At 51.6% G+C, this 13364-nt stretch overlaps 1 protein-coding gene across 5 annotated transcripts in view; it reads left to right on the forward strand.

Moving 5' to 3' along the window:
* CALCOCO2 (calcium binding and coiled-coil domain 2) overlaps positions 1–9518 on the forward strand; it is a 12392-nt gene extending 2874 nt beyond the window's left edge. For 3 of the 5 annotated variants that reach the window (XM_017837112.1, XM_017837110.1, XM_017837113.1), the window contains 11 exons: positions 824–1012; positions 1587–1689; positions 2024–2157; positions 3054–3179; positions 3647–3774; positions 3868–3958; positions 4505–4627; positions 6134–6223; positions 7071–7212; positions 7602–7633; positions 8169–9518. In XM_017837112.1, the coding sequence (XP_017692601.1) occupies positions 833–1012; positions 1587–1689; positions 2024–2157; positions 3054–3179; positions 3647–3774; positions 3868–3958; positions 4505–4627; positions 6134–6223; positions 7071–7212; positions 7602–7633; positions 8169–8339 (1320 nt within the window). In that variant the 5' untranslated portion in view covers positions 824–832 and the 3' untranslated portion in view covers positions 8340–9518. Of the gene's footprint in view, positions 1–178; positions 203–823; positions 1013–1586; positions 1690–2023; positions 2158–3053; positions 3180–3646; positions 3775–3867; positions 3959–4504; positions 4628–6133; positions 6224–7070; positions 7213–7601; positions 7634–8168 lie in introns of those variants that run through there. The other 2 variants (XM_017837115.1, XM_017837111.1) reach the window with 2 other exon arrangements.
* Positions 9519–13364: the final 3846 nt, after the last annotated feature.

A 13364-nucleotide genomic window follows, 5' to 3' on the forward strand; every position in this document is an offset into this window, starting at 1 on the left:
GCAGTGGGCACAGCCCCAAGGCTGCCAGAGCTCCAGGAGGGTTTGGACAACACTCCCAGGGACAAGGTGGGATTGTTGGGGTGTCCTGGGCAGGGCCAGGGGTTGGGCTGGATGGTCCTGGTGGGTCCCTTCCCACTCAGGATATTTTATTCTATGATTCTATGGATTTGAGTGCAGAAGATGGGGAGGCTGCTGAGTGGAGGTGAAGGTGGAGTGTGGTGGGGCTGGGACTGCATGAGGATGAAATACTGTAATCTGTAGGAAGCTCAGGGGGTCTGTGGGACACTTGGGTTCTGTAGGACACTCTGTGGGTCTGTAGGACAGTCTGTGGGTCTGTAAGATGGTCAGAGGTCTGTAGGACACTCTTTGGGTCTGTAGGACACTCAGTGTGTCTGTAGGACAGTCAGGGGGTCTGTAGGACAGTCAGGAGGTCTGTGGGACACTCAGGGGGTCTGTAAGACAGTCAGTGTGTCTGTAGGGTAGTAAGGGGGTCTGTGGGACACTCAGGGGGTCTGTAGGACACTCCTGGGCTCTGCTCCCTGGGCTCCCACGCAGCAGAGGGGCTGCTGTGCCACTCTGGCAGCCTGGGAGCAGTGAGCAGGAGAAAGAGTCCTCCCCATGTCTGCTGAGGGACCTGCCAGCTGCCCCGGGTGTCCCAGGGTGGCAGGGACACCACTGAGCTCGTGTGCCTTGCTGAGCAACCCCTGTGTGTGCTGAGGGGGGGTTGGAGCTCAGCTGGGTCATTCCCATCCCACACCTCCTCACTCCCTCCATGGGCATGGCCAGAGGGGTGAAATAACCCCCCCACCCTTCCCTCTCCCAGACTCCCACCATGGACGATTCCTGTGACGACCCTCCCACCTCTGCCGTGCTCCTGGACAGCTGCCACTTCTCCCACGTGCTTTTCAACGACGTGGAGAAGTTTTATGTCCCTGGAGGAGACGTGACCTGTCACTACACCCTCACCCAGCACATCACTGCCCGCGGCAAGGACTGGGTGGGCATCTTCAGGGTGAGTGGGGCTGGGAGAAGGGTGTGCTGGGAGAAGGGTGTGCTGGGAGAAGGGGTGTGCTGGGCATGGGGTGTGCTGGGACAAGGGGTGTGCTGGGCATGGGGTGTGCTGGGACAAGGGGTGTGCTGGGCATGGGGAAGGAGCAGGAGGCAGGAACAAAGAGCTTGGACTTTGTCACGACGAGGGTGGGGAATTTTTTTCATTAATAACTCTGTGTGATGGAGTATCTCTGTCATGCCAAGGGACAAAGTGTGACCTGAACACGTTCAGGGCTAATCAACCACTCAGATCAAGTGTCCAAGGCCAGGTTGGACGGGGCTTGGAGCAACCTGGGACAGTGGAAGGTGTCCCTGCCCATGGAATTCATTCCTGTTTGGAACAAGATGATCTTTAAGGTCCTTCCAACCCAAACTGTTCTGTGATTCCATAATTATCCTTTCATGCACAGACCACAACCCTTAAAAATCAGGATATCCAGGCAAAAATCCTCCCAGTAACTGATCCACGTGGAAGTAAAGCCCCGTTTCCGTGGGATAAACCCGAGTGATGCCACGTGACAATTTTCCCGTTGCAGGTGGGTTGGAAAACAACCCGGGAATATTACACCTTCATGTGGGCCCCCCTGCCTGCTGCTGGCCACGGGGACACTGCTGTGCAGCAGAAGATCCAGTTCAAAGGTGAGCTGGGAGCTTGGATCCCGCTGGGAATGTGTGTGTGCCCTTTGCTGCCACCAATAAACACAGCATTTGGAATTCCAGGGTAGCTGGGGGACTGTGGTTTGGGAACCTTTCAAATCCCCTCATAAATCATAAAACCTTGAATCTGCTGAATTCCACCCTCCTGGCTGGGTGATGTTTGTGCTGTTGCCCCTGGCACAAGGAATTGCTGACACTGCAGGAATTACTGAGCTGGGATGTGGGAGCTTCCCGAGCTTCTCACTTTCTGTGCCGTAATTAAGAGGCCTGAACAATTAAAAGCTGTGTGTGACGAGGCTGTTGTGTTTGTCTGAAGCTTACTACCTGCCCAAAGATGATGAGTACTACCAGTTCTGCTACGTGGACCAGGATGGGATGGTCAGGGGGGCCAGTGTCCCTTTCCAGTTCCGGGCAGAGGCTGAGGATGACATCCTGGTGGTCACCACACAGGTCTGTGTCCTCTCTCCCCTGCTTTTCACTGCCTCAGCTTTTATTGACACATGCTTAACATCCCATAGCCCCCATGCCAAGCTGCAGCTCAGCAGACTTGGATTCTATTCTTGGCTTTGCTGCTCAGCAGTTGTGCAAATTGGAGCCTTTGTTTCTCCTCCTGCCGTTTGCCACCTGAATCCTGAGCTCCAGGGACTCAATACTGAGCGTTTGGGGGCATTTTGGGTGTTTTGAAATGAAAATGGGGTTTGCATGGGACCAGCCTGCCAACAGAGGGGAGTAAAGGGCCTGCATGTGGACAAGAATGGGATGTGGACAGGCAGGAACAGCTTCAAACTGGCAGAGGGGGGGTTGGATGAGTCGTGAGGGAGAAATTCTTCGCTGGGAGGGGGCACTGGCACAGCCTGCCCAGAGCAGCTGGGGCTGCCCCAGCCCTGGAAGTGTCCAAGGCCAGGTTGGACGGGGCTTGGAGCAACCAGGGAGTGGGACTGGATGGGCTTTAAGGTCCTTCCAGCCCAGCTCCTCCCGATTCCACGATTCTGATGCCTGAGGGGCTGTGAAACCAATCACTCTTGTTTTTTAATGTCTTGTGTGCAGCCCTTTGGTTCCTGACTGCACTGCACACAGAGCCCTGATCCAGCCAAACAGCCCCAAAGCTCTGCCCTCTGCAGCCACAGGAGGCTTTGAGCATCCCCAGAGCTCAGGGTGTGCTCAGTGTCCAGGAATTGGGTCGTGGTCAGCTCTGGGCACCGGGTGGGGGGTGAGGAGAGCTCAGGTCAGGGCAGCACACGCCGTTCCCTCTGCCCAGCTCAGCTTTCCCTGCTCTCCACTCCCTGCTGTGCCCTCTGGAACGTGTGGCTTTTCTGGTGTGACCAAACAACTGTGTCTCCTGCCAGGGGGAGGTGGAAGAGATCGAACTGCAGAACAAAAACCTGCGTCAGGAAAACGAGGAGCTGAAGGCGAGTTGTGCAAAGCTCCAGCAGCAGAACCTGGAGCTGCAGGAGGAGCTCAAGAAGACACAGGTGAACCAAAAACTTAATGTATTGGGGCAGAAGCTTTAAGTCTGAAAGATGACGAGGAACTGAGTCAAGTCTTGTCCCACTGAGTGCTTCCAGGAGAAAATTGGAAGGGTTTTCTCCCTGTGTTATCTGTTTAATCCTTTACCAAATCATACAGCTGTGATAAAAACAATGATGGTGAAAAGAGGCATCTGCACACCCAGGAGCTGGGAACATATGGGAAGGAAGGGGAGTGTTCAACAATGCTTTATAGGCTGAAAAATCACGTGGCAATTATCTTTTCCTCCTTCAGTTTTGCTGAGGGCTTAATACAAATGAAAAGGGTCTGAAAGAGGATGCAAAGGAGGGATTTTCCCCCTTACATGAGCTGCCTGGCACTGCTGCATTGGAGGGGCTTTGCAGGGCCAGTGCAGAGCAGGATTATTGCTTGGGTCCCCTTTCCCTCCTGTCAACCTCCCTGGGATTTTCAGGAGCTGCAGAAAAGTTTGGAGTCTTTAAGGAGCAACACAGAGAAACTGGAGCTGGAGCTGAACTCCCTGAAAATGGAGAATAAGCACCTGAAGGAGCAGAGTGACTGCACAGGGGCAGAGCTGCAGCAGTAAGTGCATTTACAGCTCATTCCCAGGCAGGATTTCCCACCTGAATTCCCTCCTGAGAAAGCCTGTGGTGTGTTTTGCTCTGTCCTGGGCAGACTCAAAGAGCAGATCCAGAACGTGACCTCGGAGAAGGAGCGCCTGGAAAACAGGCTGAGAACTGCCCTGGATCACATGGACCAGCTGCAGGTACCAACCCCTCCTCTGCTCCTCTGGGCTGTTCCTGCTGGAATCCCTTCCCTCCTGCCACACCTGAGGGCTCCTGAGCCAGGGCAGGAGTTTCCTTTTCGCTGACACGAGTTCCTGAGGAAAATGTCAACCCTTGATGTGATTGAACCTCCAGAAATCTGTTCTAAGGGAGGGTGGAGGGGGATGTGCTGAGAGAAACTGTAGGGATTTTATTCCCTAAAACACCCCCTTTCCGTGTTCATCAAGTGACCAAGCCCAGAGTGTTGTTTCCCTCCTGCCAGCCGAGGATCCAGGCAGAAAACATTCCTGTTTGGAAAAACAGCCTGAAATTGTGTTCAGGTCTTGGGTGAAAACAAGACTGGGAGAATGTATTCTAAAAATAGCTTGGACTGGGGCCTGGGAGACCAGAACAACGGGATAAACCCTCTGGCTGTGGAGTCTCTGTTTTTAATTTGTTCCCCGACTCCCCAAACTAAAAATGTCGTGTCGAAGCTTAGAAAGCTCCTCAGAGATCAGGTGAACAAACAAATCTTCTTTTTTCCTCAGTCCCAGGTGTTGAACTATGAGAAAGAAGTGGAAAACTTGTCTCACGTGGACCAGGACAAGACAGAGCAGCTGGAAACCTTAAAGGAGGAGAATCAGCAGCTGCGCTTGAGCACGGCCCAGCAGGTAAAGCCCAGCTCAAAGGTAAAGCCCAGCTCAAAGGTAAAGCCTTTCCTGACCATCTCAGTGCCCCAGGGAGCACAGGTGGAGGGGCTGTGGCAGGGAGCAGGTGTAAATATTGCTCAACCTGAGGAGAATCTGAGGAATTCCAGGATTAAAAATGCCCGTGGACGTGTGTTCTGTGCACACACAATCCCTCAGGTCCTCACGGTCCACAGGTGCTTTGATGATACATAAGAATACCACCCACACAGGGGTTAGTTTGGGCAGAAACCTCTTCTCCAAGCAGGCACTGTGATTCTGGTCCTCTGCACAAGGAAAATTCGGGCTCTGCCTCGGTGCATTCTGAGCCAGCTCCAGGGGTGAAGGGAGTCCGGGGGACTTTGGGGTTGGTATTTGCTGGATAGACTGTTGCGGAATTGTTGCATCAAAGCAAAATTGTTTCAGGACTCGGATTTAGGGGTAAATGAAAGAAGTTACCCTAAATCTGCCCCAGATTCTGTGCCTTTTGCCTCCCACAGGAGGCTGGCCAGTAATTGGTGTGAGTTGACAGCCCTGCTGGTCTCCCCTTCTCTCTCCCTCTCTCCCCTTCCCTTTACCCTTCTCTTTTTGTCTCTTTCTCACCTCTAACATCCCAAACTTGCCATTTAATAATCACCAAAACAGATGCCACGTGCTCAGAGGGCACCGAAATGAGCCACAAAGAACACGAAGTTCCTGTTGTGCAGTTTGAGGCTCTGCCCCTCCAGCCCCCCCTGACACTCCTGGAAGGAATGGGAAGGATCCAAAGGCAAAGGGCAGCGTCCTGTGGCATTTCTTTCCCAAAGAAAAACCCATGCCTGGCATTTCTTTCCCAAAAAACCCCACCTTTGCAAAACCTGAGGCCACCACATCCCCCCCAGCCTGGTGTCCTGAGTGACCTTCCCGAGGTGCTTCTCTCTCTCTCCCTGTGCTCCTCAGGAAGTTTTGGAGGCTCCCCTCTAATTTTGGCACCGAGAACCAGATGCCTAAAATAGGTGCTGTGATTACCTCTGCTGGGATGCCAAATGCCTGGGATTCTGACAGGGATGCTTTGGGAGTGACTGCAGAATCCCTGAATACTCGTTTGCTGGTTTAATTCACGAGTCAGCTGAAGAGAATTCCTCAGGATGTCCTGGCTGTCCGTGGAGGTCTCACAGCCCCAGGAATCCTGCAGGCTGGGATAGATCCCACCTGCCAGGGTGGATTTCTCAGCAGTTTGGGTTCCTTTTCTCCATCCTCCCCTCTCTGTCTGACCTGTCTGCTTCCCCTTCCTGTGTCACCTCCCGTGTCGTGATGAGAACAAGTGAGTGGTGACATGGAGATATCCCGAGGGACAAACTCTGGGATGGAAACACTCCCACTGAAAGGGGAAGGTTATTTGTGGGTAATAAATGCAGCCTGAGGCAGCAAGTGTGTGACAGCTCCAGCCTGGGGCTGCCACCCTTGGATTTGCCATTTCCCCCTGATTTACCAACCCCTCCCCTTCCGCAGCAACACGACCTGATGAAAGAGCTGGAGGAGCAGAAACATTTGTTTCAGGTCCTGCAGGCAGAGAAGGATGAAGCTGATGAGGAAAGTCAGGTGAGACCTTGGCACAGCTCCCTCACCTTCCTCCTGAGGGGAAGGTGACACTGCTCTCCCAGTCTGGTGTCCAACCCTCCCTCAAACACTGTGACCATCACCCCCAGCCAGGCTGCTGCAGGCACCCCCAGATGCCTGTGTGCCCACACTCTTCCTCCCCACCCCACAGGCTGCTTTAGCCCCAAAAACGTGGGATGTTTAAAATCTCCTGATGTTTGTTGAATTCTGATGCCTCTGGAATGAGTGGAGTTGCTCCTTTAAAGGGACATGGCCTTTAGCCCAGGCTAAGCAAGGGCTGCCCAGTTTTGTTCCTCGCTCTGAGTGACTTCAGGACAGTCTTCTGTCTTTTAAAGTGTGTTGCTCTGTTGTGATCATCCCATCTGCCTTTGTGAGGCCACGGAATAGGTGGAATTATGGAATGGTTTGGGTTGGAAGGGACTTTAAACTCAGCCGGTCCCTTGGGCAGGGACAGGGACACCTTGGGCAGGGACACCTTCCACTCTCCCAGGTTGCTCCAAGCCCCGTCCAACCTGGCCTTGGACACTTCCAGGGATCCAGAGGCCACCACAGCTTCCCTGGGAAATCCATTCCAGCCCCTCCCCACCCTCCCAGGGTGGAATTTCCCCCGGTATCCCAGCTGACCCTGCCCTCAGTCGGAGTGGAGCCGTTCCCTGTGTCCTGTCCCTGGTGACCCTTCCCCTCCTCACCTCCCCTTTGCTCAGCAGGACCGACACTGAGCTCCCTCACACCTCAGAGCACCGAGGTTCTCATGTCAGAGGGGCTGTGCTGGGGCAAAACAGGCCTTTTTTTTCCTGAGAACTAACAGTGTCCCTGTGTCCCTGTGCAGAAGCTGCGGGCTGAGAACAGCGCTCTCCTCAGGCACCTCTCGCAGGCCACCGAGCTCTCCCCCCTCTCTGCCCTTCCCCGAGCTCCAGCTGCAACTCCAGCTCCTGGAGCAGGAGACCTTCTGTTTGGAAATCCATACAGTGGTGAGATTGCTTGGCATTCTGGCTGAAAGCACGAGTTTGTGGCACTTAAACCCCAGCAAAGTGCCCTCCCTGTCCAGCTGAGGGCTGCAGAAAAGCCATTTCCAGCAGCACCTCTGCTGTGTGCAGAGGACTTGGCAGCTGTAAAATGCTGCCAGGTGTTCAAAGTGGGCTTAAGTGATCGGGCTGTGCCTTTTCTGCCAAGACAGACAGCTATTAGCTGGTTTATTCAGCTGGGAGACAGCCAGTGGCTTCTCTCCAGTTTCCAGAGTCCTAAATATCGAGGTTTGGATCCGGAGCCACATCCTCGTGTTTCAGGAATTACTGGTTACCAGCACATTACATTGGTAATCATTTTGCTGTGGCTTAAATGGGCTTTTTCTTTTTTCCAGCTGCAGGAGGAAACCTGGGGGCAGGAGTTGAAGTAAGTAAAGTGGACAGGAATTAGTGGTTTGTGGACAGGAATCGGTGGTTGGAAATGAAGAGCTCCAAGCTCAGCTCTGTGGCAAATTATCTACTCACTGGTTTGGTCCTGGGAAGGCAGGAGACAACAAAATGGGGAATTAATAATATGAGAAGAATATGAATATGTGTAATATTACATCAGAATAATGAGATTTCTGTGTCTTATGGAAAAGAAACTCCCTTGACCTTAATCTTTAAGGGCTGGCTCTTGGCAGCTCCTAAGGTCAGAATGAGCAGCTTGCAGCTGCTAAATACCTGATTTCACATTGAGACAGGGCCATGTGCTCTGTGGGATGGAAAGTTAGGGCACCTCTCAGGGGCTCTTGACTTTTAAGTGCTATTTAGAGAAGGAGACATTTGAAAACCCCAGAGCGTCACAGGCCAGAAAAACCACTCGTCCCAAAGGGATGGGACCTGTCTGATGAACCCTCCTGCTGCTTCCCTTCGGGTGTAACTTTTAAACTGAGTTTATCTGGGTTTTTTTTCCCCCTCAGGCCTCTCTGAGGGTGTGCCCCCTGTGTGGGGAGCTGTTCCCTGGGGACGTGGAGAGCAGCCAGTACGAGGCCCACGTGCGGAGTCACCTCCTGGACTGTCCCATGTGCACAGAGAGCTTCGAGAACAAGCAGGTCTTTGAGGACCATCTGCTCTGCCACAGGCTGGAATAAATCTGAGTTCCTGCCTCTCTGTAGAATAGGTGAGAACAGCCCAAAATCCCTGTGCAGGCTCCACTCCTGCTGAGCTCCCCCGGGACTGTCACTCTGAGCTTCCCGGTCCAGCCAGCACCTGAATCGGGGCAAACACCCACATCCTGCAGCTGAATCACCCTCAGCAAACTCAAACCCTGCCTTGGGCAAAGTCTATCTGCTTGTTAAACAACTTACAACTCCTCAAATTAGTAATTTAGTTGACTAAGTAACGGGAATCCAGGTGATGGGACATAGAACTGCAGTTTTCTGTGCTTGGCTGACGCACCTCCCATGTAATTATTCTTTATTTTAGCATTCTGATGGGTAACCAAAGACCAGAAGCATTTTATAGAACCTCTCAGGATCACACTTCCAGCTTCTGGAATGCAGAATTAACAAGGGAAAGCCTAAATAAAAATACATCTTCTTTCACCCTGCAAAGCAGGTGAGAGATATTTTATAAAGAGGTGGAATTTCTGTTTGCACTCGAAGTCTGGGGCTGCTCTTCCAGCAAAGGGGACAGAATGAGTCGTTGGAGGGTGAGAATCCTGCCCTCACCATTCCAGGATGAGGAAAACCTGGAATTTCTGGCCGGGGAAGGTCAGTGTGGCGTGGAACCCACAGGGGAGCAGTGGCTGAGGACAAATGACCTCTCAGCAGAACCTCATTGATTCTGGATGATTTTTATACATTTCTGAGCCTTCTGGATTTACCAAGAAGAGCCTGTTCTTAAACCAAAACCTTGGGAATCACAACTAAGTGCCTTGGGACGTTCCAATGCTTTGTGCACACCTTATCCAGTGACCATTTTTATTTCTGCTTCAGCATTTTCAGTTTATGATTAACAGCCCTTTTTTTCCATGCAGACACAGATGGGTAAAGGTTTATTATCCAGCTGTATCACACTGTGCTTCCTGCTGGGTATCTGAAGCAATAGAAAAATCCTAAGGAGTTTACACAGAGGCTTAAAAATATTTAGAGTAACAATAATGTTTTCTTGCTTCAGTTCTACACAACCTTTTTATCAGGCTGGATTTAAACAGAGTATTTCTGCCTTGAGATGTCTGATACTGGTGAGCTTTCTTTATTTAACAACCTGTAACAGGAAATAACCAGGAAGAAAAATAAAAGCTGTATGAAAAAACAACCTTTGAAAAAGATGTCGGTGTCTGTTCATCCTTAAAGGAATAAATTAAATTGGAGGGATTGCTGGGCTCTTCAGGGACCTCTTTGCAGCCTTTCAATTACTTGCTGAAGCTTCTGGATAACAAAGTACTTAAAAGCACTTGTGAATAACTTGGTGGTGTCCCCTGAGGGCACTGGTTGATCCTCACAACTTGGGAATGTACCAGGAAGGCCAAGGAAGGGTGTGGGATAACAAACCAGGAAAGTGAAATGAGCTCTTTGGGATCTATTTATTTATATCCTTTGCAGTGGTGCTGATGTAAAAACCTGGAGCTGGATGAACTCCTCCCTCACAGAATCCTGGGATTGTTAAGGTTGGAAAAGACCTTTAAGGTCATCGAGTCCAACCATTATTATTATTATTATTATTATTATTATTATTATTATTATTATTATTATTATTATTATTATTACTACTACTACTACTACTATATTAAATCTCAATCTTCCTGGCATAGCTCTGTCCCAATTTTGGCAATTAAACAATCAAAATGAGGGTCATTTGTCCCATATTTTTCCAAGAGAACACTTTCCCCCCCCAACATTTTCCTGCACATCCTCATCCTAGATTACATTTTCCTTCTTTCACGGCTTTGCAGCGGGACAGGTCGAACCTGGAGAGACACAAAAGCAGTTTTTACTGAAACCCTGCTGGTTCAGCCCAGTTATGAGCCCTCTTCCCTTCCTTCCCTGCTCTCCGTGTCCTTGAGCCACCGGTGCCACTGTCCCTGCCCTGGAACTGCCTCCCCACCCCTTTCCCACCGCTCCCTGTGGTTTTCCAGGGGCCTTTTCCCGTCGTTTCTGTGGATTTCGGTGCCTGGGTTGAGCTGCCGGCGCTGGGACAGAGGCAGGTGACCGGCAGAGGGGGTCAGACCGCGATAAATCTCACAGAGACGCTGCTTTTCTGAAGCATTTTAAGCCCTGCCATTCATTTTTCTGCAATAATGACCCAGATTTCCCACTCCCAGCCATCCCCTCTGGCCCGGTCCGGGTCACACCTTCCCCACCCCGGGCAGCCAGGGACCAATTTACCCCCGAGCACAAATTACATCATATATTTCCTGAGCAAGTTTTCATTTTGCCTGCGATTTACGGCATTATTTATGTTACCACTGCATTTAGCCTTTGGAACCAGGAGAGGTTTCAATCCTCTCTCGGGTTTATGGTTTAATACAGAAGTAGCTGGAATGGCTGATAATTAGATATAGTTATATTTTGGATGAGATCCAGGATTACATTGGTATGTGCTGGGCAAGGACCTGGAGATGAATTTTCAGGAGGGGCAGTGGGGGTTTGGCACCATTTATACCCCGAGCCAGGGAACATCTGAACAGGTTAACGAACGTGAATTCATCAGGAATGGATCTCAGAGGAAGATCTCACACTCTGTGGGCAAAATCCCTGGGAATATACATCATTTTCATGGAATATCCCGGGTTGGGAGGGACTTGGAGCAACCTGGGCTAGTGGAAGGTGTCCCTGCCCCTGGCAGGGGGTGGAACTGGATGATTTTAAAGCCCCTTCCAACCCAAACCATTCCATGATTCAGGGATTTTATGATCCAGGAAAAAACACTGGGCCTGAGAGAGCTCCTTCTGCTCCCCCTTCCCTTTCCAAGAAGTTGGTTCTTCTCTTGGGTTTTCTCTCCCAGTCACCCAGAGGATATTTTAAATCCATCTGTCCCTGGCCAGGGCACGTCATTCCCAACTAATCCCTTTCTGTGGGTGTAAAACACAAACTGTTTCAGCCCTGACAGCCAGAGGATCTGAAGGGATGCTGGAATAGCTCTGTGGTGGCTCAGCTTCCTTCAGGAGTGATTCCCAGGGAATAAACCACCCTGAGGTGAACAAAGGAGGGACAGGAGAACACAGATGGGGTGGTTGTCCTCAACACTCAATGGGTCAGTTGGATTTTAAGGCGCAGCAGAATCAATAATCCTACAGAGCAGCAGAACACGCATCTGGGGTTTAAAATCATCCAAATCCTTGTTTGGGGGATCAGTCCTGTGTTTACCAAGTGGAGGTGCTCCTGTTTGGCAGGGGAGTGATGGGAGGGGGAGAGAGCAGAGAAGGGAATGGTGGGGAAAACGTTCCAGAACTGCAGTTGGACAGAATTCCAGCCTGGTTTGGTGGGGCAGCTCAGGAAAACCCGGGGAAGGATGTGCTGACAGGAACCTTAAAAATGGGGATATTCCAGTTGTGCAGGGGGGAGGTTTGGTCTGAAAATGCAGATATTGCACTCAAGCACGAGGGGAGGGTTGGTCTGAAAATGCAGATATTGCACTCAAGCACGAGGGGAGGGTTGGTCTTTTGGGTTATTTTATGAGCACACACTGTTTATGGAGATCCAGCCTGACCCATTCCTGCCCGCCCAGGAGTCCGGGAGTGCCTTTATCTCCCTGCCCCTGTGCAGCCAGAGGGTGCTTGGCGGGCGCAGAACGGCACCAAACCCGATCGCTGCCGTTTATCACCCTCTTAGCGCTGAATTAAATTCCAGCGAAGAGAAGACTCGAAGCGTTGTTGTTCCGGCGGTGGCAGGATCGGGTCCCAGAATTACAGCAGTTGTTTTCTCTAAACAGCCATTACCCCCCTCCATTATCCTAACAGGGCTGGTTTCCATCCTCTGCCTCATTTATTCCGCAGCGGCATTATTGGAGTGAATGGGGTCCAGGCCCTGGATATTGGAGGAGCTGTCGGGCCGCTCGTAAATAAGGAGTTGTCAAGGATTTTAATGGAAACCCTGGGAGTGCCGTAAATCTGCGCGGCTCTCCCCGCGTCCCCTCCCTCATTTCCATCACAATATCGCTCCGCTGGGACCGGGGCTGGCAGCATGTGCCAGGCAGCCGAGATTGGTGGGAGCGGGGGAACGAGGGGGAGAAGAAAGCCGGGGACGGGCCGGGGGGGCTCGGAACAGTTGGTGCTGCGGAAGCATCTGCCGGGTGGTGGGATTTGGGAGTCACCTGCTCTGCCCATCCAGGGGGGGAGAACAGAGCCAGGTATGCCCGTGGAATAAGGAGGGGGGGGCTGCAGTTGCCATCCCGGGCTGGGAAGCTGCAAATCTCGCCGAGTGGAGGGGCTTCCTTGGGTTTGAATCACGTTTAACTGGTGGGGTGGCCCTGCACGGGGCTTTCCTCTGCAAGCTGCATTTTTTAACCTTCCCAGCCAATCCAAACCACCTCCGGGGGAAATTTGACGCCGTGTCCCGATGGAAACAGCAGCGATTCTGTTCTCCATCGGATCCAGCCAGAAACTGGGTCATCACAAAGCACACTCCTCAGTCATCTCCCAGATATCTGCAGCCTGCTGGGGTCGGGCTGCCAACGGCACTAAGGCCTTCTAGGAATGAGCTGGAGCTCTCTCACCCACCAGTTCTCCATCAGCTAAATGGTATTTTGGGATAGGGGACGATTGGCACAGCCCAGCTTGTGCCCACCCCACTCCCGAAGCAGATGGGGCTGTGTCAGAGGCCGTGTGGACCCTCTGCCTTCTGAGGCACCAGAGCTCACTAAAATTCGTGTGCAGAGTCAGTTTAGGCTTAAACATAGGCTTGCACCCTGGCTTAGCACATACATTTATATATTTGTATGCATGTCAATATGAATTAAAAATCACATCAGTGACAAAGCTTCTTCTTGCTGCAGAGTGCCCGGGGCTCAGAGTTTTATATAATTACCAGTCTGGCACTGAGGGTCTGAAACACAGCAAAGCCATCAGCCACACAGATCCCAAATTAATGGCATTAAATATAGCTCCCTTCACACCACAGCCACACAGATCCCAAATTAATGGCATTAAATATAGCTCCCTTCACACCACAGCC

The sequence above is a fragment of the Lepidothrix coronata genome, unplaced genomic scaffold, assembly GCF_001604755.1.
Source record: "Lepidothrix coronata isolate B3197 unplaced genomic scaffold, Lepidothrix_coronata-1.0 Scaffold291, whole genome shotgun sequence".
In the NCBI taxonomy this organism is placed as follows: domain Eukaryota; kingdom Metazoa; phylum Chordata; class Aves; order Passeriformes; family Pipridae; genus Lepidothrix; species Lepidothrix coronata.